Source organism: Centropristis striata, chromosome 5 (genome assembly GCF_030273125.1).
Source record: "Centropristis striata isolate RG_2023a ecotype Rhode Island chromosome 5, C.striata_1.0, whole genome shotgun sequence".
NCBI lineage: Eukaryota > Metazoa > Chordata > Actinopteri > Perciformes > Serranidae > Centropristis > Centropristis striata.
In genome coordinates, this window is record NC_081521.1 from 9,374,203 (window position 1) to 9,402,028 (window position 27,826).

Consider the following 27,826-nt stretch of genomic DNA (forward strand, 5'->3'; position numbering starts at 1 on the left):
GTCAAAAGTTTTAGAACACCCCAATTTTTCCAGTTTTTTATTGAAATTCAAGCAGTTCAAGTCAAATGAACAGCTTGAAAGGGTACAAAGGTAAGTGGTGAACTGCCAGAGGTAAATAAAAAAAGGTAAGCTTAACCAAAACTGAAAAATAATGTACATTTCAGAATTATACAAGTAGGCCTTTTTCAGGGAACAAGAAATGGGTTAACAACTTAACTCTATGGAGTCTTGGGCTATTTTGTCCATTTTTGAATTCTTTTCATGTCTTTGTAAGTCATTTTGTGTCTTTTTTTGGTCATTTTGTGTCTTTTTTTGTCATTTTGTGTCTTTTTTTGGTCATTTTGTGTCTTTTTTTAGTCCTTTAGTCCAACATTAAATTAAAGATTCAAAAATTGAATCTTTTTTTTTACTTTCAAAACACTATCATGCTCAATAAAGAATTTTAAATGTTGCAAATGTGCATTAATTTCAGAGTACACTGAGACATTAAACTGCATCATTTTCAATTCAATTCTGGAAAAGTTGGTGTGTTCCAAAACTTTTGACCAGTAGTGTACATTGAGATACAATAATTAGCTCCATTAGAAATATAGAGTCTATTTACCCCCTAGAGATGATTATTGGACCTCAACTAATTATGTATTTTTAAGGAGTTAAAAGGGTACATAAAGTGCATTTTTCTAAGCCAAAGTCAAAGGTGCAACAGCTGTAGCTGAGAGAGTTCTGCCCCAGTGACAAGCCATGCATTGATCTATATGTAACTGGTTGCATGTTGAGACATGATGTACTGAAAGCTTTAGGAGCTTGTGTTGTACTGTTTTCACACAGGAAGCTGCACCTAATATGCCTCTACACCATGGGTCTCAAAACTCACCCCCACCTTGATATGAAAGTTTAATGTGAGTTTTATATGAATGCCACTTTACCGTGTTGTGTGTGGAAGGTCCCTTTAATTGCTTTTTTTGGGGTAATTTTGTGTCTTTTTTTGGTCATTCTTTGGCTTTTTTGGTAATTTTGTGTCCTTTTTTTGTAATTTTGTGTCTTTTTATAGTAATTTTTGTCTTTTTTAAAATAATTTTGTGTATTTTTTTGGTCATTTTGTGTGTTTTTTGTCATTTTGTTTTTGTTTAAAAGTAATTTAGTGTTTTTACAGTTATTTTGTGTCTTTTTTTGTAATTTTGTGTCTTTTTTTGGTAATTCTTTGGCTATTTTTGTAATTTTGTGTCCTTTTTTTGTAATTTTGTGTCTTTTTTTCATAGTAATTGTGTCTTTTTTTAAATAATTTTGTGTCTTTTTTTATAGTAATTTTTGTCTTTTTTTTAAATTATTTTGTGTATTTTTTTGGTCATTTTGTGTGTTTTTTGTCATTTTGTTTTTGTTTAAAAGTAATTTAGTGTTTTTACAGTTATTTTGTGTCTTTTTTTGTAATTTTGTGTCTTTTTTTGGTAATTCTTTGGCTATTTTTGTAATTTTGTGTCCTTTTTTTGTAATTTTGTGTCTTTTTTTCATAGTAATTGTGTCTTTTTTTAAATAATTTTGTGTCTTTTTTTATAGTAATTTTTGTCTTTTTTTTAAATTATTTTGTGTATTTTTTTGGTCATTTTGTGTGTTTTTTGTCATTTTGTTTTTGTTTAAAAGTAATTTAGTGTTTTTACAGTTATTTTGTGTCTTTTCTTTTGGTCATTTTGATACTAACTAATAATAATCCAATAATATAATTGGAATATATGAAACAATCTGAGTGGGGTCATTCTGCAAAAACAAGAATTTTTACTTTTGGTGCCTCTCACACATTCTAATGCCACTATTCCATCATATACAGTACACTGATCCTAATCATTGCCTATTTTAATTAATTATTGTAAAGGAGAATAAGGGTTTTTGTATGTTTTATTTAAGGCATCTTATTTTGACAGTCTTCTTGTAAATTATGTGGTGAATATAACACACTGTGCTCTTATATTGAAAACTGCATTGTTTAGTGACAGGAAGTTATAGTAGCTTTTTGCGATTAAAACAACTTTTTTACTCATAAAAAAAATGATACCGGTATAATTGTGAACGATACGATATGGCAGCTATTCTCAACCTTGGGGTCGGGACCCCAACTGGGGTCGCGAGATGGTTTCTGGGGGTCGCCAAATCATTTTGGAAGTCAGCTCTGTCTCCACTGTGTTAAAGTGTTCATCTGTTAATGTGTTTTAGTCTTTTTGGTCATTTCATGTCTTTTTTGGGTCATTTTGTGTCTTTTTTTAGTCATTTTGTGTCTTTTTTTGTCATTTTGTTTCTTTTTTTAGTCATTTTGTGTCTTGTTTTGGTAATTTTGTCTCTTTTTTTGTCATTTTGTGTCTTTTTTGGTAATTTTGTTACTTTTTTGTCATTTTGTTTCCTTTTTTTGTAATTTTGTGTCTTTTTTGGTAATTTTGTGTCTTTTTTGGTCATTTTGTGTTTTTTTTGGTCAATTTGTGTCTTTTTTGCTCATTTCATTTCCTTTTTTTGGTCATTTTGTTTCTTTTTTTGGTGATCTTAATTGTGTGTGTGAGATTGTGTTCAGTGAGCGGGGGTCGCGGACAACATGCATGTTAAATTGGGGGTCGCGACTCAAAAAGGTTGAGAACTACTGCGATATGGCACAGCCCTAAGTAACATCTGCTTACTATTTATTTATTAATTAGACCTGCATGGTTAAACATGGTTATTAAAATAATCATAAAAAAAGGGTCATGCAATGTCAGAAGCTCATTTACCTCTCTCAAACGCATCTCTGATGTGGTTCACCTCCCTCTGAGACCCAGGAACTCTGAATATTCCTTCATGGTGGAGGCCTGAGACACACACACACAAACACACACACACACACACACGTATTATATTACATGTTCATAGATGCATGACATTTCATACAGGAACATACCAAGGTTATTATAGTTAACGAAAACTAACGAAATAACGAAAACTAGAATTGAAAAAACCTTTTCGTTAACTGAAATAAAAATAAAAACAAGAGTTTTTAAGAAAACAATAACTAACTGATACTGTATTTTGTGGTTACAAAACTAACTAAAACGAACTAAAATTACAGTGAAAATATCCTTCGTTTTCGTCTTTGTCAACATTTTTCGTACGTAAACCTTTTTGGTTGATCTGAAATCTGTTTCATCTATCTGGTTTTATGACTTAATAAACTTATTGGGGCTGAGATGGATCAGACAAAGGAAATAAAGGAAACATTTATTGTGACTTTTTTGAATCCGGCACCCAACAAATACCCCATTACAAAAAAACTAAAACTACAACTAAAACTAATAAAAAACTAAACTAAAACTAAGAATTTTCAAAAAATAAAAATTAATTAAAACTAGCAAACACACTCTAAAAACTAACTTAAACTAACTGAATTTGAAAACAAAAATTGACAACGAAATTAAAACTAAAACTAATGAAAAATCCAAAACTATTATAACCTTGGAACATACACACATGTGCACAGATACACAAAGCAGCATACTAACACCTTGTGGCTCATTGCTTTACCATAAAAACTGTCTCACCATGAAGGTTTATGAAACGGATGCAGCTTTCAACCACCACAGGAATCTGCTGCCCGGTGCTCTGGAGACGAGAGATGGTAGAGAAGGAGAGGTGAGGGCGCAGGTAGAGATTTCAGAGAAAGAGGAGGATGAGGCCAAGGTTATTATAGTTAACCCTATATGGTACACTGTTGCCCTCAGGCAATATACCCATTTTTGGCCTATCAAATTTCTACAATCAGTGGCGGTTCTACACAGGGGCCTCCAGGGGCCACTGCCCCTGTGAAGAAGCCTTTGGCCCCTGCTGTGGCCCCTGTGTCAAATTAATAGTAAAATGGTCAATTTATAACGATGAACAATGAAACAATTCTAATCTTTTTTTTGTTCAAACAATATCTCATTGTACACAAAGTAACCCAGAATGTTATATTGTATAATAGTTTAACTCTATGGAGTCTTATAGGGCTATTTTATCCATTTTTTAATCCTTTACATGTCTTTGTAAGTCATTTTGTGTCTTTTTTTTGGTCATTTTGTGTCTTTTTTGTCATTGGTGTCATTTATGTGTCTTTTTTGTGTCTGTTTTAGTTATTTTGTGTCTTTTTTTGGCCATTTTGTGTCTTTTTTGGTCATTTTTATGTCTTCTGTGGGTTTTTTTTTTTGTTATTCTGTCTTCTCATTTTGTGTCTTTTTTGGTCATTTTGTGTCTTTTTCAAGACATTCAAAGATTTTGAATGCTTGAATATCATCTTTGCCATTTTTTTCATGTGCTAATGTGCCCCTCTGATTAAACACTGGCCCCTCCTTGGCCCCCACAGGAAAATTGGTCTAGAACCACCACTGTCTACAATGCATCTTTTTGAGTGATGTGATACTTTAAAAAAGAGGGAAGAGTATAGGGAACCAATAGCAATGCTTTAATTTGGCACATGACCTCCAGGAGGCCATATTGAAACCCTTTTTTGCAGACTTTTCCAAAGGAAACGGCTTTGCCATTTTGCGCCACAATTCAATTCAAATCACTCAAAACGTCATTTTCTGGCCCTTTTCCATCTGGAAAAAAACATATTCCTACTGATAGGTGAGTAAACCTTCATTTTTGATAGTTTCATAAACTTAGACTGTTGAAGACATTCATTTTAATGGGTCATTGGTTCAATGGTACTACAATGTCTACAGGCAACATTCAGACAAGAAACCGGTTATAAAAGTTTATTTTATAATGTTTTTAAATTTAAAATGTTATGTATTGTACCCTGTTGAAGCTACTGAATCTTTTGTACATGTTTATTAAATAAATTATGTTAAAATTAATATTAAAAACTTTCTTTTTCACTTGTGCACCGTTATGGTACAATGTTGCCTACGGATGAAAAAAAACAACCCAAAAACTTCCAAAAAAAAAAAAAAAATTTCTTCAGATTATGTTTATTTAGTCTATTTTAAGACAAAAAAAAAACATTTTTTTCCTAACTGGCATCATAATGCATACCATAGAGGGTTAACGGAAATTAAATAACAAGAACTAGAATTGAAAAAAACCTTTTCGTTAACTGAAATAAAAATAAAAACGAGTTTAAAAAAAAAAAACGATAACTAACTGAAACTGTATTGTGAGGTACACACACGGTGGAGTAGTCCACCGAAAAAAAACACATGAAAGAAACGGAAGAATAAAATGGATTAAGTCCGGTGAATAGTATACCTTTCAAGCACACACTGTAAAAAATGTCTGTAGATTTTATGGTGAAAAACTGCTAAACCATGACAGTAAAAGACGTGAAATGATAAATTAATTAGTTAATTCAGTTTCAGTAACAATGAAACACCGTAAATGTATATATCAGCCAAAACAGTATTTTTTACAGTTTTGTTTTTTGAAAAATATATTACTCCCCTGTAAAATACACTATAATATGTATTTAATGTAATATATATATATACAAGCACCACTGTAATTTTTGCATTCATCTTTTGTAAAAAATACTTTTTCTTACTGTTAAATGTATTAAACACCATATCTCTAACAAAAATATACTGTAATATTTAATGGTAAAATCTTTAATTTATGCAGCATTTATAAAGTATTTTCTTGTCAATTATATGGCAGAACAGCGTTCCTTTTGATGGAAAAACCTTTTATTTATACAGTAAAAAATGGAATAAAATGTCAATCTTAAAAGTGAAATCAACAGTGCCAATAACTTTTTACCGTAATATTTTTTAAAAACTTCAACCTTATTTATTACGGTAAAGTTCTGGCAACCACAGCTGCCATTTTTATACCGTAAAATCAACAGTTGTTTTTTTTTTTACAGTGTAAGACGATTTATTTTAGTTTAGTTTTCCCGACCAGTAAGATTTGGGCTGAAACATTTTATTTTTTTTATTTTTTTCCAGCGTCGAAGAAGGGAAACTGATTTGATGTCAATTTGATCATGTTGTTTCTATCACTGCTCTTTAAAAAGGGTGTTGTTGTTTTTTTACAGTGTACAAACACGGTGCTAGTGTATTTTACAGTGGAGTAATGTAATTTTTTTTTTTTAAATGTAAAAAAAATACTGTTTTGGCTGATATATGTATACAATTACTGTGTTTCATTGTTACTGAAACTGAATTAACCCATTTATCATTTTACGTCTTTTACTGTCATGGTTTAGCAGTTTTTCACAGTAAAATTATTAAATAAAGACATTTTTTACAGTGCACTCAATAAACACATTTCACAAAATTAAAAAATAAAAACTGGCGCGCTGGTTACTGCGGGGAAAAGCCTGCAGGCCTGCATGCAAAAGCAGCAGTCACAGATCGGGATTGGTACCTGCGTCCGAGACATTCTCCTTCTTCTTCTGCACCAAGCCAAGCACAGCAGAGAGGAGACAGAGAGAACGCACAGATTAGAAAAAGCAGGGTAAGAAATAAGGGGAATAAAGATTTAGCAGCAGTGGGAAGAGGCGCACATAAGCACACACACTCTGAAAAGAGGAGCCGAGAGAGGAGGCAACAAAGAGGCCAGTGCATTTTAATCCCTTTCACAAGAGAGGACGAGATAAAAGGGGGGAATGGATTGAAAAGGAGAGAAAGCCAGCAATAAACTATAAGCATCAGCATACACATGAAGGCAGCTGTAAGTACACTGGGGGGGGGGGGGTGGACTGACTGTCAGTGTGTGCATGTGCACCAATTCTTCAGTGTGACAGGATTTTCTAAATCATTCCCTTTGGAGGGTTGAGCAGCAGCAGTGCAGCGCTGTGCAGCAAGCAAATAAAAAACGAGGTAAAAAAACAAAAACAAGACTGTGTTTTCTTATTTGCATGTGTGTGTGTGTGTGTTACCTGTATGTAGGAGAGCATGTCTGTGGTGAAGAGTGTGTGGCAGAATTGGGAAACAGGTCTGGACTTCCGAACACGCACTGACCGAGCACAATTCATTCTGGGAAATATAATAATAACATGCATAATGCCATTTACATGTGGGTATTAATACTTATATTAATCTGATGATGTTTGCTGTTATCAGTTACACCGCAGTCAGTGGTGGAAAGTAACTAATTTACTCAAGTACTGTACTTAAGTACAATTTTGAGGTACTTTTACTTTACTTGAGTATTTTCACATTTCACATTTCTACTTCACTACATTTTAAGGGCAAATATTGTACTTTTTACTCCACTACATTTAGCTTTAGTTACTTTTCAGGTCAAGATTTAACATAAAAAACATGATCGATTTAAGGTGATTATGCATCTTTATAAATGAATCCACATGAAGTATATCAAATAGTTAAAATGAGCCTTATATTGACAGCAGTAAAATTGCTGCTTACATAAATGCACCAACAATAATAATCTAATAATATATTTAGAAAATATAAACCAATCTGAGTGGGTTTATTCTGCATAACGAGTACTTTTACTTTTGATACTTTAAGTATATTTTGATGCTGATACTTTATATGTTTATTTTCTTACTGTACTGTTGTTCTAACTTTTCTTATATATACACACAGTGGTGTAAAGTAACTAAGTACATTAACTCAAGTACTGTACTTAAGAACAATTTTGAGGTACTTGTACTTTACTTGAGTATTTCCATTTTATGTAACTTTATACTTCTACTTCCACTACATTTAGCTGACAGCTTTAGTTACATTGCAGGTTGAGATTTAACATAAAAACATGATAAATTTAATAGATTAGACATTTTTTTAAATTGTTTTTTAAATTAAACTTCATAACAGTATATTAAGTAGTTAAAAATGAGGCCTGTTTTAACTAAATTAAAGCACTGCTCAAATAAATTCATCAATATGAATAATCATTTTATGTAACTTTATACTTCTACTCCACTACATTTTGAGTATTGATTATTAAATATTGTACTTTTTACTCCACTACATTTATCTGACAGCTTTAGTGACTTTTCAAGTCAAGATTCAACATAAAAAACATGATCAGTTTAAAGATCATGAGACATTTTTAAATTAAACTTCATAAAAGTATATTATGTAGTGAAAATTAGTCCTGCCTTTACACAATTAAAATGCTGCTTGCATAAAAGCCTCAATACAAATAATCTAATAATATATTTAGAATATATAAAACATTCTGAGTGGGTTCATTCTTTTACTTTTGATACTTAAGTACATTTTGTTGCTGATACTTTTGTAGACAGATTCAATATTTAACATGAAATAAACTGATTTTAATTCAACCTCATAACAGTATATTAAGTAGTTTAAAGGTCTTTATGTATAAAAAAAATAAAATAAAATGCTGCTTACATAAATGCATCAATACAAATAATCTAATAATATATCTGGAATATATAAAACAATCTGAGTTGCTCCATTCTGCATAACAAGTACTTTTACTTTTGCAATTTTGAGGTATTTGTACTTTACTTGAGCATTTCCATTTTATGTAACTTTATACTTCTACTCAACTACATTTAGAGGCAAATATTATACTTTTTACTTCACTACATTTAATTTAACATAAACATAAAAAAACATCATACATTTAAACCGATTAGAAGTTTCCTTAAAATTAAACTTCCTAACAGTATATTAAGTAGTTAAAATGAGCCCTACCTTGAGAAAATTAAAATACATAAATAATAATCCAATAATATATTCAGAATATATAAAACAATCTGAGTGGGGTCATTCTGCATAACAAGTACTTTTACTTTTGATACTTTACAATTTGATGCTGATACTTTTGTACTTTTACTTCAGTAAGTTTTGAATGCAGGACTATTACTTGTAGTGGAGTCATTTCACGGTGTGGTATTAGTACTTTTACTGAAGTAAGAGATCTGAATACTTTTTCCACCACTGACTACAGTACACATTACCCCCATCCGAAAATCAGCTTTTTATACATAATAGGAAAAATTGCCCAAAATGGCATTTTGGTTAAAATTTGGTTGATCTCTTCCTCTTCTCCGTGTCCTCTCTGCTCTCTCCATGTCTCCATGCCTCTCTCAGTCATACTCTCTTTATTCTCAGCTGTGTGAAGACACTGTTTACCTGGAAGGGTCACTGTCCACAGCCTCGGCTGGAAGAAAGACACAGAAAACAAGTTCAAGCTTTGATTTAGAGTCCTGGTGTAAACAATGTGCAGGATTATTAAAGGTCGACTCCACTGATTTTTATTCATTATACACATTTGTTAACAGGAGTTGAGGAGCATTACTGCATGTGTTAGATTGGTAGTAAGGGCTAACCCTGAGCATGGACTGTATAAAATAAATAGATGTAGCCACCGGTTTGTGGACTACTGTTTTGAAGCCTTGAGTTCTACATTTCGGCGGCAGCATCTTGGTATTTTGAAGCCAGAAATAGACCAAATTTAGGTGGGAGGGTGTGGATCTGATTGTGAACATGATGGAAAGATACATGCTGCTCATTACTAAATGGGACCTGGTTTTATAAAATGAACATGATGCTGTGTAACGCCCGCAAATGTAATAAAGCCCACAAACGTAATAAACCACAAACCTAATAAAAATCTGCAGCTTTTAATGCAGTAATCTCACAATACATTTCCACAAAGGTAATAGCCGCTGCCTACTACAAACGTTACACTTTTCCCAAAAATGCAATAACTATTACGTTTGCAGGGACTTATTACATTTGTGCGGAAGTGAAAATCTTCAACTTTCAATATTGTAATAAGTTCCCACAAATTTAATAGCGCAATAAATAATGGTTGTTGTGGTTTGTTTGTTTGCCTATACACACACTACTAATACTGACCGTGGGTGCAAAATACAGCTGCTGGCTCTCTGCTCCTCTATAACAGTAGTTCTCAACCTTTTTGAGTCGCGACCCCCAATTTAACATGCATGTTGTCCGCGACCCCCGCTCACTGAACACAATCTCACACGCACAGTTCAGATCACCCAAAAAAGAAACAAAAATGACCCAAAAAAGACACAAAATGACCAAAAAAGACACAAAATGACCAAAAAAATACACAAAATGACCAAAAAAGACACAAAATTACCAAAAAGACACAAAATGACAAAAAAAGACACAAAATTACCAAAAAAGTCACACATTGACCACAAAATTATAAAAAAAACAACCCAAAATGACCAAAAAAGACACAAATTGACCAGAAAATGATAAAAAAAAAAAAGACAAAAAAAAGACACAAAATGACAAAAAAAACACACAAAATGACCCAAAAAAAAAAGACATTAAGTGACCAAAAAGACTAAAACACATGAACACTTTAACACAGTGGAGACAGAGCTGACTTCAAAAATGATTTGGCGACCCCCAGAAATCATCTCGCGACCCCAATTGGGGTCCCGACCCCAAGGTTGAGAATAGCTGGCCTAATGCACCTCAAACTCCGGCTGAATTGTTGGCAGTCAAGTTTAATTGTGGGAAGAGTAGGCGCATTGGAATGACTGGAATAATAAAAGACAATATCTGTTTGTTTTTTTAAACAGGCCACTGTTACAGCAGTCACATACTAAATCAGTGCAGTAGTGTCTTAAATTTCAGACGTTTTCCGATCATCAAAGTTCCCTCTGCACTGATCCTAATAGAAGTAATTGCCCTACCCATCATCTACAGTTGTAGTATAAGAGTACCTTTCTGTATGGCATCATGTAGAAGGTCGTGTTTGGCCTGAAGTTTGAACGTCAAAGAACTGCTGATGAGGAAATCCTTCACTTTCTAAAACAAAAAAAACAATAAAGTATTACAGTTTTTCCTCAACTGCTTATGCACAGTTCCTAAAGCCCTGTTGAAATTTTCCACAATGTTTTGTACAGTTAAAGTTACTGAATGATCAGTTATGATAAATGATAGAATATGTCATTATAAAAAAAATTTAATTATATCAGAGGTCCCAGTTTTGATTAAATCATATTATCAGCCTGATATACAGTCATGGAAAAATGATCACCACCCTTTTTCTTCAATTTCTTGTTGATTTTAATGCCTGGTACAACTAAAAGTGCATTTGTTTGGACAAATATAACTATAACAACAAAAATAGCTGATAAGTGTGGAAAAAAAGGGTGGTCTAATCATTTTACCCATGACTGTATATCATACTGGCCAGAATATATATACTATATCTTTGAGTATATTCTAACAGTGAATATACTGTAGATGTCAACTTCGAGCCTCTAACTCAGGGGTGTCAAACTCAAATACACAACGGGCCAAAATTTAAAACTTGAATAAAATCGTGGGCCAACATTGAGCAAATAAACCTTTTAATATATACCAAACATGTTTTGCTTTAACATTAAATATGGAACCAGCAACGCTTATAAACATACAATATATAACTAAATAGTGCAGACATGCAAAATCAAATTTCAAATAAAAAACACATCAATGTCATTAATTTATTAAATAAAAATTAAATAAAAATCGTATGGCTCTTTTCTATTTGCATCCTTCTGATTTAAATATCAAAATAAACTTTTTCAACAGGTTAATAAATTCTGCCTTTCTTTTCGCCATTTTTGGGAAGGGGTAGCTCGGAGACAGCTCTAGCTTGAGGTTGCTATGACGACTGTCACAGAGGAGCGTTTCTGGATCCTGTCCTGATTGACGCGCCAAAACAACAGCAGGGCCTTGTGGGATTTGTAGTATTAGCTGTAAATGCGTCGTATAATACCGGCGGGTCAGCTTTTATAGTACAATAATAATATAATAATTTGGTATTGCCAAATAAAATTACACTGTGGGCCAAATTTGGCCCGCAGGCCAGAGTTTGACACCCCTGCTCTAACTGCAGTAACTCACTGTAAAATAGTAGGTCTCTGTCTCCTGTTGATTGGCTCGACGCTTGGCGAGGGTCAGTTTCTGGGCGGTGTTTCCTCCAGGGGGCTCATGTGATAAGCTGCTTGGCACGTCGGGGGAGGGGTTACTGTCGCTTTCACACATATTGTCCAGCAGTGCTGTGAGGGTGGCTTTAAGCGTTTTACTAACCTGAGAAACAGAAACAAACATTCATTGGTTAATAAAGCTTCATTTATTATGTCAATGCAATTTTTCAACTAAAGGGATAGTTTGGATTTTTTAAAGTGGGGATTGTATAAGGTACTAAGCATTGTACTGCTGTAGTAGTCTAGACGGAATTGTCCAAAAAGTGAAAGTGAGGAGCATTTATGGGTACAAGTCGGGAACTGGCTAACTGTACTTATTTCAAGGGTGCTGAATCCAAAAAAAATGGTTCCCAAGCGAAATTTTGAGTTTTTGACCTTCTCATTTGCATATCAAAATGGCGGCCGTTGGTCGTTGGACCATTTTCCCCAAGTTTTTTTGTAAGTAGGCAATCAAAGATGAGGAAATTAAGTTTCTAGATCTATAGTCTAGGGTCAGAGCAAAAATAAAGTGGAGGCTCAGTGCCTTTTTTATGTATATATATATATATATATGCAAAATACCAACTTTCAAGGTGAAATTAAGCATTATTTGTGTCATTTTTTAAGGCCGACATAAATATTCAATCAATTTCACTTTTAAATGTTCCAGTTGGTATTTTGCATACATATATATGCATAAAAAAGGCACTGAGCCTCCACTATATCCTTGCTCTGACCCTAGACTATAGATCTAGAAACTTAATTTCCTAATCTTGATTGCCTACTTACAAAAAAACTAAGGGGAAATGGTCCAATGACTGTGCAAGATGGGCAATTTGGTGGCAATTTGATATACAAATTAGAAGGTCAAAAACTAAAAATTTCGATTGGGAACCATTTTTTTTGGACTCAGCACCCTTGAGATATATAAATGCTCCTCACTTCTTATAGAAGGCCTTTTATCTGAAATCCGTCTAGACTATAGATGTGGGGGGCAGCAACATAATTCATAATTATGATTATAATTCATAATTCAAACATGATTCAGCCACTTAAAAAAATAATCTATAGAGACTGTATCCCAAATCGGACACTGTTTGTTATTGTATCCCAAATCGGACACATCTGCAATGCCGCACTTTCCGGTGTTTTCACGATTATTTCAAAATAAGATCACCACAACCAGTGTAGGTATAATTTATTTATACGTATTTAACAATCTACATGTGAAATTTAATTCATGTACATAGAGATTTACATGTCTCGGATGAGAGAAAGCAGTAAGAACGCTTGGGAGACACTTCACTTTTTACGTAGTAAAAAAGTACGTAACACTCCCGTTGTGTTGATAACGATGGTTAATAACGATGATATATATTTGGCTTACCCACAAACATCCAATTTCCCCCGAAAAACTCAGCAGCTCATTGTTTTACAGCAAAGAGATCCAAGTGTCTGATTTGGGATACAGTTAGCTCACGGCGTTAGCGTCCTTTAGCCGACTCTGGTAAACCCGAGGCTAACGTACACGATTAAAACAATACACGGTTTAAAAGAAAATAAGTTAGACTTTAGTTTCACACCATTTAATTAATTGGAAGCATAACATGATCATTTATATTAGTAGTTAATATGAAACTTTGATAGAATCTTAGCTGAACGGTGTGCAATTTGGGATACAGTTAGCACACGGCTAATTCACCGGCGTTAGCGTCCTTTAGCCGACTCTGGTAAACCCGAGGCTAACGTACACGGTTAAAAAAGGAAACAAAATGACCAAAAAGACTAAAACACATGAACACTTTAACACAGTGGAGACAGAGCTGACTTCCAAAATGATTTGGCGACCCCCAGAAATCATCTCGCGACCCCAACTGGGGTCAGGACCCCAAGGTTGAGAATAGCTGCTCTATTAAGTGAGTGACTGACTGACAGATGCACACAGACAGACAGATCATTAATGAAACACGCAGTGAGAATAGTTAGCTGACCTCCTCTGTTTCCAAGGTAACGGCGGCGAGCCGAGACTGAAGCTGCTGAAACCTGGTCTCCAGTTCGTACCTCACCTGGCTCTCCGCACTCACCTCGCACACCTAAAAAACACACACAAAATATAATATACAGAGGGATCAAGTTCAGACAGTTGGGATATTGTTCAGGGAGAGATGGGAGGGGTAGAGGGTGGGATTCTTCAAAAATCTGTGATGTTGTCATGCAGTTTAATTGGCCCTCATTTATCAAACGAACGTAGAAACGAGTGTAGAAACAAGCATAGAAACGAGCGCCGATTTGAGCGTATGTTTCCTCTTACGACAGGGTTCAAGTGTGGCGGCTGGAAACAAGCATTATTTAAATATCACGTCCTAATATACCCGATACAGATGGCTCGCCTCGAGAGTTTACAATACAGAAGGTCGCAATTTGGCCAAAAAGAGGATTTTTTCCCCCTAAAGTCAGCTTTTTTAGCATAGTGCACCGTTACAAATAACAACAGGAGCAAAATAGACATATTACAGAAATACGCAGCGACGGAGTGTTATGAAATAAAAGTTATAAACTCAAACAAGTTCAGTGAATATTTTACATTTGGAGCACAGACTTAAAAGTTTTCACAGCTTTTTGGTTGAAGGAGGTTTAAAACAATGTTTTAAAGTAAGTTTTAATCCAAAAAGAAGAGGAATTTCTCAGAGTCAAAAAGTGAAAAGGAAGGAAATCATTGCAGTGGACCATCCAACCTATATAATATGCAAATATTATTGTTACTAATATTATTATTTTCATTTTGGAGAGATATTACTCACTTCTTTACATTTAGTCAGAATTCTGACCCAGTCAGAGGAGTGTGTGGCTGATTGGGAATGTTTCTATCCAGGCAGAACCGCTGGTGAAGGAGACGCTGACGCTCAGGTGTCCAGCAGGATAATAATAATAATAATAATAATAATAACGGTAAATAACAGAAGACAACAACATATAATATCCTCGGCTAGTATTCTGTTTAAAGAATTTCATGGTTGCAGGGTGTACTTAATTTCAATCAGGTTTCAGTGATGAATAATATAGCCTAAACATGTTTTGGTTTGTCGCCATTAAAAAACAAAACACCTCAGAGTTTTATCAGCTCCAGGCATCGATACAATAGTCTAAGATCAATTCTCAGACTCAGACGTGTCGACTTCACGCTGACTCTAATTTGCGTACACGAGCTGAGAGCAGACTGAGCTCTGATCGTACCCTCTGCTCACGTCCAGGTTGATAAATGCCGAGCTTTGTAGAAATGATCGTACGCCCACTTTACGCTCACTTTCTGTTGTATGCTCGTTTGATAAATGAGGACCATAGTGAGCATAATAAAACTGCTGATTGCTGCACAGTAAAGTATATTTACTTGGTCTCCCTCATGAGGATGGTAGTTGAATCTGAAAGGAAGGCAGAAAGCTGCATCATGCTGCTGTAGCAACGCGTCTCTGTCTCCACCCTGGTCCAGGGACGTCACGGCAGACTCCAGCTGCTTTAGACCGGTCTCCTCTGTCTTCTGGATGCGCCACCTACTGGCCAGGTAGCACTTCATCACTCTCTCCACGGACAGATGGAAACCCAGGTCACAGCACTGCAGCAAGGAGGGAGAGAAAAAAGATGGGAGGAAAGAAGTTAAAATGGAGGTGGGTGCATATATGAGAAAAACCCACCTAACCCTAAAAAAAATCTTAAAAATAAGGTTTATCAGCTGTTTTTTGTAATATTATATGTCCTTAATAACATACTAAAAGTTTACCAAAATCTGACCACTAGAAAGGTATAATTTTCAAGATGGGCAGGAAGCACCAACACTAGGAAAAGCCATATGAGAAAGGAGAAATATGTGTCTTAAGGGAAACTGTAAAGTGTCTGTGGTGCAAGACTGCACACTGCACAGATCTTTGAGGTTGTAAATTTAATAAATTATACTGTGAAGCTAATAAAGTTCAATTAAATGTATGCATGTTATTTATTTTTCAGAATACATGTACTGTATATGACCTATATTAATGAGTTGGAAACGACGTAAATACATGGCCAAAATGAACACATCTATACGATCAAATAGTCATCTAGTGATATTCTCAATAGCTTTAAATGATTCCTTGACCCAGAAAATGTAGATTTAGACACCAAGATTGACCTCCTGAGTGTTTTGGAAGATATATTGGTTCTCATAGATTTTATATGGCTGCCATCTCCGATCCACAATCTTGATGAAGTTGCTCCAATGAAAAATTTAAACTTATGGTGATAGAGAACATGTAGAAAAAATGTGGAGCTTTTGTCCGGTGTGTCCCCTTTATTTAGCTCCGCCTCCTGATTAGAAGGAGTAATGGTAATTTTAAAGACCTGGAGGACACTATTTTGGAAATGGGGCATTTCTTGGAGTCAAAAATTGGTAAACTTTCAGTATGTTTTTAAGTACATCTGATACTACTGCAAACCACTTTTGTTAGAATTTTTTTTGTGTGGGTTAAACCATATTTGCACCTGACTATAAAGAATGTGCTGATTGTGGTGTGGTGTGTGGTGTGAAAAGAGGCTTTTTATTTTTTGACTGTTCTTCAGGAATCAAAACTACTCTTTCTCCACATATCTCAGCTTTTCTTCAGATAATAACAGGACATAGTGGCACAAAAAGGTAACCAGTGGTGGGAGAAGTATTCAGATCTCTTACTTAAGTAAAAGTCCTAATACCACACTGTGAAATTACTCCACTACAAGTAAAAGTCCTGCATTCAAAACTTAATGAAGTAATTAATAAGTATAATAATTAATATACTGTTAAAAGGTTTGATTAAAAAACAACAAGTCAAATCACTAAAGTAACTAAAGCTGTCAGCTAAATGTAGTGGAGTAAAAAGTACAATATTTGCCTCTAAAATGTAGTGGAGTAGAAGTATAAAGTTACATAAAATGGAAATACTCAAGTAAAGTACAAGTACCTCAAAATTGTACTTAAGTAGAGTACTTGAGTAAATGTACTTTGTTACTTTCCACCACTGAAGGTAACTGAAAACCACTGAATTATCTCAATCTCACAGACAGTCACAAATTGCATGTCTCTTACATCGATGAGAGTGCTGATGTCCTGCAGGTAGTACTTGTTCATAGCAGCATTGGCTGCAGCTAGATTCAGCAGGTAGTCATTTCGAGCCTTGGTGCACTTCAGCTGGTTCTCTTGCACTCTACCATGCCTCTGTGCATGCACACAAACACAAACACATCAAGTTAGAGAAAATAAGAATACAAAATGTGCTGATAAAAGACAACACTATGATATAATGTGCCCATGATTGTTGCTTTCTTCATCTCACTCATGAAAACATGCATAAAGTAGATATGCATCAACATAATTTTGAAGTTTATACACTTTAACACAAAACAGGAACAGGAAATGGTTTGTTCTGTGGAAAAAAAACAGTTCAAGACTTCCTGTGAATGACATATACACACACCGCAGACACACACTCACTTTCTCCATTAATCTCTCCATCTTCTTGACGGAGCTCCGCCTCTGCCCTCCTGATTGGCCGGGGCCGAGCTCAGCTGACTTGCCTGTGTGTCTCTCCTCCAATCGCTCGGCTTCCTTCAGTTTCCCCTCAGCTATCAGACAGTCGGTGTGGTACTGGTTGTATGTCTTCAGAGCCTTCATTAGCACACGTCACATAATAGAAGTAATAATGTCAGTTTATTACATTATTTTACATTATTACATGCAAAAGGCAATAGTATGAAATGCTCACCGTCTGTAGTTCAGTGGTGACCTTCAGCAACTCATCTTGCGTCTGGATGCCAACTTCTTTGCTCTGCAATTGAAAGAAGGAGATTGTTTGGTAAAAATAATAATAATGATAATTGTGAAACACCTATCAATGTATCACTTTAATATAATTTAAGCATACTGCGCCATGATTGATTTAGAAAGATCTAATATGTCTCAATCAGGCGGCAACCTCCTGGTCTGAGCAGGGAGGTAAACCAGGAAGTGCCTTAAGATGCATTCTACCAAAAATTCCAGCAGGGGGCGCTAAGTTTGGCTGCAAAAACATTTCTGTCCATTAATTTCTATACGAAATGAGAAAACTTCTCACTTGATTTATTACTTCAGAAAATATATTTAGGACACCACTATGGTCTCAATCGCTAGTAAAAAATCTGATGGTCATTGTGTAAATAATGGTCCAATTTAGAAGAAAATAGAAGATAAAGAATCGTATGATTTGGGGCGGGGCTACCTTTGATTGACAGGTCACTAACAAGGTGGGCCGTCATCAGGAGAGAAGCAGAACAATGCGTATCCACGGCAATAAAGTTATATATAACATTATATAGACATAAAAAAGGACGTTTAGCGGTTTAGTCTCATAACTTTGACCCTTTCACTGTATTTTCACTTAATGTTCAGTAAAAATGTCTTGTTCAGCGTTTGGTTGGACTAAGGTTTATTTTCATTAAACTGTACAAAAAACTAAATGTGAAAACAAAAAGTTGTTAAACTAGGCTCAAGCAAAGAACTCAAGTAACTTGTTTTTTCAAGCAAACTGAAATGTACTTTAGAGGTGCTGGTAGGTGTTTTTTTTAAACCCTTGGGCAGAGCCATGCTAGCTGTTTGTCACTGTTTCAGTCTTTATGCTAAGCTAAGCTAATTGTCTGCTGGCTCTAGCTTCAAAACTAGCATTCTGTGTGGAATCAATCTAGTTATCTTACTCATCTAGTTTTCTGACTAAAACCTCAAATAACTAAACAAGAGCGATATTAATGCATTACTCAACTAAACAACAATTGCTCAAGCTAATTCTTATTAAGCAACCAGCACATGTGTTGTTATTTGTACAGTTGCATAGAGCTACTTTGATGGTATAACAACCAATTCAATATAGTGTTGACAGTGATTTGAGAAAAGCTAAAAGGGTCTTGCTGTGCTTGGCGTCGGGCCTAACAACACCTCTTAGCTGCTCTCAAGTGACTCTAGTGGCTTAATTAAAATTCTGCTCACTTTTCAACAATGAGAAAGTACAGAAAGCGTGTCTGACAACCTGTAATTTGTGCAAGATGAGTGTGTGTGCTTTACCAAATGAGACTGCGGATGCAGGACAAATACATGAAGGGGGAATTATAAGGAGGCTGTGGTTGTGTTCAGTATGTGTCAACTTATACAGCTTATTTGAGGGTTATGCTATATTACAACATTAATCTGGCAGCACTGAAAAAAATCCATCTTTATATGTGATGAGTCTTGGATTTTACTTTATTTTTTATAGTAGATTATAGTAGATTTTAAAGTAGATATAGTACATAGTAGTAGTAGACTGTGTGAAATGTTTTCAGCTGTTTATTAGTGTAACTTGGTTTTAGGGTAGAGATCTGCTTATTCTGTTCTGCTCCTAGATACTCCTGAAATTAAGTGAAATAATATTTTCTTGATTAAAAATCACAGTATGTGTATATAACAGTATAAAGGATTTATTAAATTTTTTTATTTTTATTACAACGTTATTGTAATGGTTTTGGCAATGGTTTTTTGTTTGTTTGGGGCCTGTGACAACAACAAAGGCCAGTATGGAACCACTATGCTAGCAAGGTGCTCCTCCATTGTTATTATAAGTGATCATAATTATTTTACTCAAGGTTATTTGCTGAGGTGTATTGAACAAAGCAATACACATCTGTATATAGGTTAAAGTTTAACATTGATTGATACATGAAATATGTCATTTTCTCAATCAAAACAATAACAAAAGATGGAGCATTGCACTCAGCGTCTACTAGTTAGATTTACCTGTGTTCATCATTCAGGAGGTTTTTACACGGAGCCGAATTATAAGCAGCAGTATCCTCCTCTCCAAAACAAACGTACGGGTGATTAACCAGTTACTTTCAGCCGGCGTACTCCAACGTTTTTTCATATTTTAATTTTGTATTCTATTATTTTATCTAAATGCTTGTTCACTGTTTTTGATGATGTTCTGTTATTTTTGTTTTAACTGTTGTATTGCCTCCATGATAATGTACTTTGTAAAGCACCTTGTAACCCTGGTTTTGAAAGGTGCTATAGAAATAAATAAATAATGTGACCGGCTAATGTGACCGGTTAATGCGACCGGCTAATGCGACAGGCTATTGTGGCCGGCTAATGTGACCGGCTATAGTGACCGGTTAATGCGACCTGACAATGTGACCGGATATTGCGACCGGCTATTGTGACCGGATAATGCCACCGGCTATTGTTACCAGCTAATGTGACCAGCTAATGTGACCAGCTAATGCGACAGGCTATTGTGGCCGGCTATTGCGACCGGCTAATGAGACAGGCTATTGTGACCGGCTAATGCGACGGGCTATGTGACAGGCTATTGTGGCCAGCTAATGTGACCGGCTATTGTGACGAGCTAATGCGACCGGCTAATGCGACAGGCTATTGTGACCGGCTATTGTGACCGGCTAATATGACAGGCTATTGTGGCCGGCTATTGTGACCGGCTAATGTGACAGGCTTTTGTGACCGGCTAATGCGACCAGCTAATGCAACAGGCTATTATGACCGGCTAATGTGGCTGGCTATTGAGACAGGCTATTGTGACCGGCTAATGCGACAGGCTATTGTGACCGGCTAATGTGACAGGCTAATGCGACCGGCTAATGCGACAGGCTATTGTGACCGGCTAATGCGACAGGCTATTGTGACCGGCTATTGTGACCGGCTAATGTGACAGGCTATTGTGACCGGCTAATGCGACCGGCTAATGCGACAGGCTATTGTGACCGGCTAATGTGACAGGCTATTGTGGCCGGCTAATGTGCTGTTTCCTTCATGCATGGTGAATGAGGAACTTCAAAATAGGTCTTGCATGTCTTGTGTGTCTGTTTCTGCGTACATGTGACCTGACAGCAAAGATCCCCTGGCTCACCCGTTTGTGCAGACGGTGTGTATCCTCCGTACTGTGTGCGAGTCGCTGTGTGAGTGTGTTGCAGCAGGTGTCACCCAGGGCTGCATGTTCCCGGCTTTCCAGACGAGTCTGAGTCAGCAAAACAGACCAGACCTGACACACTGACTGACCCCACTGCTCCTTCCTGCAGACAAACAGACACCCTTACTGAATTACACTGAAGAATCACCTGGGGAAATAGAATAGAACACATAGTGCACATGTACACTTACTTCTTAGTCTTGTGGGTGAACCGCTCGGTGAGTTTGTCGAGGGCGCGAGCGTATTCAGCCTCGATGTCGCCTCTGCGCCGGAGAAACTCAGAGAGGTCTGAGAGCTGCTGCTGTTTCACCTCCACCTGAGAGTCTAAAATCTTGATCTGGTCTGTCAGCTGGGCCCTCAGGTCTGACACACAGAGGCAGACAGACATAGACATGGAGAGAACACAAAGAGCGACATGAGAACAAACACTACACATACATGGGGGGGCATAATGATCAGATTTGTTTTGCAAGAGGTGAACTCTGTATATTACAAAAAATGTTTTTAATTTAAAATTACCAGTTCATCCAATACATTAAGAATCTCATGTGTGCTGCTGAAAGAGATTCATGTATTTTCGTTAACCCTCCTGTAGTCCTGGGGTCTTTTTTGACCCCAATCATTTTCATCATACCATTAATATAGGACCATCATGGCATTATTATTAATAATAATAATAATAATAATAATAATAATAATAATAATTATATATTTTTTTCAGCATATATTTCAGCATACTTTCTTCATTTGCTGTCATCTAAACATTTTCAAAACATAAGTTTCACTAAAAGTTGACATAACCTACTCTGTACATTCCCATCAAGAATTTTTTTCCCCCCACTATTACTATTGAAAAAAAATTAGGTTTTATTACTTTTTCCTTTTTTTTTTTTTTTTTTTTTACTAATTTTGTATATTTGACTAAAATTGACCAATAATAATGAAAAAAAAATGAAAATTATATATCAAACTGTTGGTCATGAGTTGCCTTAAAAGTTGGGGGAAAAATAGGTAACTTTTTTTTTCTACATGTCCTTAAACCAGTCTATTGTCATGGGGTCCTTTTTGACCTCTATGGACCATGGGTGTGATTTTTATTTTTATTTTTGCTGACATCCAAAATTTAACAATGCTGACCAAAAGTTGACATAACCTACTCTGTGTATTCCCATCAAGTACTTTTTTTCCACGTTTATTATTGAAAAACATATTCAGATTTTATTACTTTTTTCTCTTGAAATGAGACCTAATTTTGTATATTTGACTAAAATTGACCAATAATAATGAAAAAAATTATATATCAATTTATTGGTCACGATTTTCATTCAAAGATGAAAAAAAAAGTTGTTAATCATTTTATTCTACATGTCTTAAAACCAGTTTGGAGTTTGGAAAGAAATTAAACTGTCTGACAGATACTGATCATCAGTTGGTGCATTATAAATCTTTTTAAAAGAGTTTTGATGATCACATTTTCTCTTAGGTAAACATTTTTGTGCATGACTTTTACTTTAGATGATGTTTTTTTATAGCCATTTATGGTCTATTATACTAAATATAACCCCATGAAAAATTGACAAATGTAAATTTTTGAAAAACTTGACATCCTCTGAGTTGTATTATTAATATTTATATCTCTCTTATTTGTAAACCTTATTTTTGTTTTGATATTTGATTTGACTCCACCTAGGTTTTATTTCTATTGCTTTTATTTTTTACTGTCATTCTGTTCTTTCATGTAGATTTCAAGCATAAATGAACATGTACCTTCTTTATTTTTGTATGTGAACGAAAGAAAAAAAAACAATAAAAAAAAAAAGATGATGTTTTTTATTACCAAATGGTATTGCTACTTTTTCTTTTGTAAAGGACCTAAGTGATGGGGAAATTCAACCTCTGCATTTAACCCACCCTATTTTGCAGACCCTCATGTTACAAGCCCATTTCTTAAGCTCTAGGCCATGGACTGCCCTAATCTTACTTGTATATTGATATTAGTATATTACAAATTCTATGCAGCATTTTTACCTTAAAAAAATCATTTTTTTTGTGCGACTGTGATGGTAAAATGACGTGTTTTGGCACAAATTCCAGCCCGCCCTGCTGTCTCCTGGCTGATAACCAGCCCTGTAAGATCTGTACTTGCAACCCGGTATTGGAGGATTGGAGAGTCTCGCAAGAATCGAGAAGCGAGAATGAGCGAGACAACGAAAGGCTTTACAGCAATTCTTCACACACACAAGCCCCCGTCAACCACCTGTTAGCCACGGCCGCTAGTGATAAGAAGAAGCTGTTCATGTTCGTACTATAACATGTTTGTCATGGCTGAGCCACCAAAAAGACATAAGAAACGGTTGTCAGCAGAGGTCAGGGAGAGACCGAGCGAGGAAACGGAGGGATCCAAAACAGAAGCTGACCTTGCGATTCATCTCATGCAGGGATGGGCAACTTAAATGCTGGAGGGGGCCACAATTTTTCATGGACACTACCACAGGGCCACATGTAGGACCGTGCACTTAACCAGATATGATGAAACTGCAATTTTAAATATGTTTACGGTGCAGTAACTTAACATATTTCATGCTCAAATACATGTATAACAGTATAAATAGGAATACAAAAGGTTTGAAGCAAATAACAAATAACCACTTTCTGTGATTTCTTTTTTTTTTCAGTGCAAGAACAGCAGACCAACATTAATTACAAGAAGTCATTTTGTGCATTTTTACACTGCACTTTTAAGATTTCATGCTCAAATGCATGTAGTTGTACTGAGGGCCACTTCAAGTGAGGGTGCGGGCCGTATGCGGCCCCCGGGCCTCCAGTTGCCCATGCCTGATCTAATGTTATTCTACATATCTCTTTGTTTTCTGCTTATTTCTTATAGTAGTGTTTGTAAATGTGTTCAATCCATTACCATTACCTAACTGGGAAGCAAAGATGTTTATTTTCAGTATTAGCTAGATTGCTGCAGACTGTTTCATTGGGTTGTTGCTGTCTACATGGCAAACTTGCACTGCATGTCTTGTATATGGGACAAATTCAGAATTGCATATATATATCATATAATAACCTATGCTAATAACTCTATATGTTACTCTGCCAGCTCTGTTGACAACAAATGCCCATGGCTGGGGGTAGAAAGGGGGAGGGGTGCCAGTATTGTGAAATATACACCCCAAATCTGTAGGGAGAGCTCCAACTACCAAGTAGGCCTTTCAGTATACGTCATAAAATAAACAATGTAAAAGTATATACTTTTTTGTGATGGGCACACACACACATAGGCCCTCATTTATCAAACGAGCGTAGAAACCAGCGCAGATCTGAGCATATATTTCGTCTTACGTCAAGGTTCACGTGTGATTTATCAAACGATCGTATCTCTCCAATCACAGCGTGAGAATGATCGGCTGTTGATAAATGTGGCGGCTGGAAACAAGCGTCATTTAAATAACACGCCCTAATATGTAAAATATATATAATATATACCCGATACAGATGGTTGGCCTGGAGAGTTTCCAACACCAAAGAATGCAATACGGCCAAAAAGAGAATTTTTAAATTTTTTTATACATATACATTGTGATATATAAAGCCTAATAGCCTATATAAGATGCAAATATTATTGTTATTATTATTATTATTATTATGGAGAGATATTATTCACTTCTTTACATTTAGTCAGAATTATGTCCCAGTCAGAGGAGTGTGTGGCTGATTGGAAATGTTTCTACTGGGTCAGAACCGCTGGTGAAGGAGACGCTGACGCTCCGGTGTCCAGCAGGATAATAATAATAATAATAATAATAATAATAATTTGATTGATTGATTGAATAATTGTCTTTATTTCGAACATGCAAGCAAATAAAAAAAACAACAAGTTTAAATATTAATAGATGAATAAATAAAAAAAAATAAAAAAAAGCAAAAAAAATTGAGAAAACAGACACTTTCTGCAAGCTCGATAACAGTAGTAATAATAATAATAATAACGGTAAATAGCAGAAGACAACAACATTTAATATCCTCTGCTAGTATTCTGTTTAAAGAATTTCACGGTCACAGGGTGCATTTATTTTAAATTATGTTTTAATAAATGATGTATCAGTAGTCTAAACATGTTTTGGTTTGTCACCATTAAAAAAAAACACCACAGAGTTTTATCAGCTCCAGGCATCGATACAACAGTCTAAGATCAATTCTCAGACTCAGACGTGTGGACTTCACGCTGACTCAAACCTCAAAACTCGTACCCTCCGATCACGTCCACATTGATAAATGCCGAGCCTTGAGTAGAAATGATCGTACGCCGACTTTACGCTCACTTTCTGTCGTACGCTCGTTTGATAAATGCGGGCCAGTGGGTGTACTGTATGGAAACATACTGCGCTGTACTTTTACACTTACCGTGAACTATATATTGTAGTTCCACTCATACTGATTTACAGAGTAATTTAGTAGCAACATATAGAATATTACACAAAACACCCAAGTAAACATGCATATAAGCTTGTGTATATTATGCAAGGTTATGTATTACACACATAAGCTTATATGCAAACACAGCTAAGCCAGCAGTGCACGGGCCTATGCTGCACTTTGCTTAGAAAAGGCTAATGCAAACATCAGCCTCTCAAGTAACCCCAGCTTCACTTTACTCTCTCACCTCTCTCCCTTCTTCTGCTCTAACCTCTTCCCTTTCCTTTCTTCTATGTTCACCCCCCCTCTTTTCTGCCTGCTCCCTCTTTTCCCTCTTTACTCTTTTCCTCTGTCTCTGTGTGAGTACACAGCCTGGGGCTGACTGGATGTGAGGAGACAGCATCTCTAATACTGGCTATAAATACACCCTAGTAGTACAGTACAGAGAGCCACCCAGCCACGGTATGCACACTGCAACGCAGCACGTAACACACACACACACACACACACTGCTGTCATGTAAAAATCTTGTAACGCCATCATTGGCCATGCTCACTTTGATTTCACTTTGATTAGAGGATTCTGTGATCTCCTGTTGACTTAAAGAGACTCTGAATATTGTTAGAATAATCTGTGATTCTGTCTCTGTGTGACGAACATCACTATCTATGCATGCGTAATTCACCATATGTGTGTGTGTGTGTGTGTGTCCTCTCTGTGCATGCAAGATGCTTTGATACAATGATCATGTGCTAATATTGTTTTTAAACTATGATTAAACTAAATACATTTACTGCATCTGCTTAAACTTCATCTGGCCTATTTGGAGTAAGATTCTATAATCACAAAAGGATATATTTTATGTTTTATTGTTTTGTTGCAAAATCTGTGTATCCAGTAATATCTCTGCACGTCACACCAAGGCAGGAGTTTATGTTTTGAAAGTTTTGTTAACAGGTCAGGTCACAGACATGATGTGCTGAGCAGAAAGATCTCTGCTTGGTGACATGACGTGTCCACGTATGCAATAAACTGACAAATCAGTGGAGAGTTCTACCTCCATTCTTATTAAACCTCTGTTAGGATATAAAAAAGGGTTCAAGGAAAGTAGACTGTGTCCAATCTCCATGAACTGACCAGCCTAATGTGATGTCAGGGACGTGTATATTGAACCCAGAGACTCTGTAACTGCACATTTCTTTACATATTGTAATAAAATGAAGTAAAACTGAGAACTGGGACGTCTCCTGCTCATCATTCCTCATTAAACAATTGAGCAGAGAAATAGATGAGGATTTTGTGTTGGAGTCAGTTAATTTAATCTATCTATCTATCTATAAAGCCCCCAAAAGAGGTGATTTTGTGCATATTGTGTAAGCATATGCACAAATACATTCAGTGAGAGTCTACAGCTGGACGACTGCAGAGCAACTGCATACATTCATGCATGAATGCACATGTGCTATCTTATATGCATTCATGCATGCAGGTAAGTGCACAAACAGGAGTGCAATAAAGGGCACAGAGACAAACACACACACATCCAGAAAGACTTACCTTTCATCTGCGATTCATACTCGGCCAGACTCCCCTTCTCCTTCCTCAGCTTCACGTGTGATGTCATCATCTTTGACCCCCTGACTCTCGTCTGTCACTGAGAGCTTCCTTCCTGGACCTTGATTCTTCTGGTAGCCTCCTCCTGAAACCTTTTAACCTCAGTGCACGCTCCGGCTTTGTAGTCTGTGACCTTTAACCCCTCACCCCCTTGGCCTTGCTGCTCTACTGCTGCGTGCAGCGCATCGGCATCAGTGTCGATCGGCTGCTCTCTGTAGGGATGTCACTCAGGTCGATGTGTTCATGGAATCCCTTCGGTTTCTTACATGAATGCTGATCCATAAGGGGAACGGGCCTGAGCAGCGGACAGAGGGAAAAATAGGCGACAAGTGTTAGACAGGAAATGGATATGACAAGAGGACATCAAAAGGGAGATTCATTAACCCTTTGATGCACAACATATTGACCCCCCTTCTAATGCACAACATGGGTCAAAATGACCCGCATTCATTTATCATGTTATTTAATGCTGCTGTGTGTTTCTGTGCTCTATCTTTTGATATGAACTTATTTTATGATTGAATATTCCAAGTATTCTTTAAATATCTTGTTTTTGATAACAACAGATCATTATTTCCATTTTGCCTCTCATACTTTATGAAGAATAAACGTTTTTCTATTATTACATAGCTAACTACTTGGCTAAGTAGCTTGCTAAGCTAACTACACAGCCAAGAAGTAAGCTAAGTAGTTAGCTTAGCATGCTACTTAGCTAAATACTTCGCCAAGAAGCTAGCTAAGTAGTTAGCTTAGCATGCTACTTAGCTAAATACTTAGCCAAGAAGTTAGCTAAGTAGTTAGCTTAGCAAGCTACTCAGCTAAATACTTAGCCAAGAAGTTAGCTAAGTAGTTAGCTTAGCAAGCTACTTAGCTAAATATTTAGCCAAGAAGTTAGCTAAGTAGTTAGCTTAGCACGCTACTTAGC

The 27,826-nt window shown here is 36.0% G+C and overlaps 1 protein-coding gene across 1 annotated transcript in view; it reads right to left on the reverse strand.

Moving 5' to 3' along the window:
* arhgap4b (Rho GTPase activating protein 4b) overlaps window positions 1-27,826 on the reverse strand; it is a 63,267-nt gene that overhangs the window by 17,614 nt on the left and 17,827 nt on the right. Inside the window, exons 2-15 of the mRNA XM_059332490.1 lie at window positions 26,845-27,196; window positions 21,057-21,228; window positions 20,806-20,968; window positions 17,641-17,703; window positions 17,370-17,543; window positions 16,965-17,093; window positions 15,261-15,482; window positions 13,864-13,965; window positions 11,811-11,996; window positions 10,640-10,724; window positions 9,063-9,090; window positions 6,866-6,962; window positions 3,552-3,612; window positions 2,748-2,825 (exon numbers count right to left, since the gene is read on the reverse strand). Of these exons, the coding sequence (XP_059188473.1) occupies window positions 2,748-2,825; window positions 3,552-3,612; window positions 6,866-6,962; window positions 9,063-9,090; window positions 10,640-10,724; window positions 11,811-11,996; window positions 13,864-13,965; window positions 15,261-15,482; window positions 16,965-17,093; window positions 17,370-17,543; window positions 17,641-17,703; window positions 20,806-20,968; window positions 21,057-21,228; window positions 26,845-26,914 (1,630 nt within the window). The 5' untranslated portion in view covers window positions 26,915-27,196. The remainder of the gene's footprint in view (window positions 1-2,747; window positions 2,826-3,551; window positions 3,613-6,865; window positions 6,963-9,062; window positions 9,091-10,639; window positions 10,725-11,810; window positions 11,997-13,863; window positions 13,966-15,260; window positions 15,483-16,964; window positions 17,094-17,369; window positions 17,544-17,640; window positions 17,704-20,805; window positions 20,969-21,056; window positions 21,229-26,844; window positions 27,197-27,826) is intronic.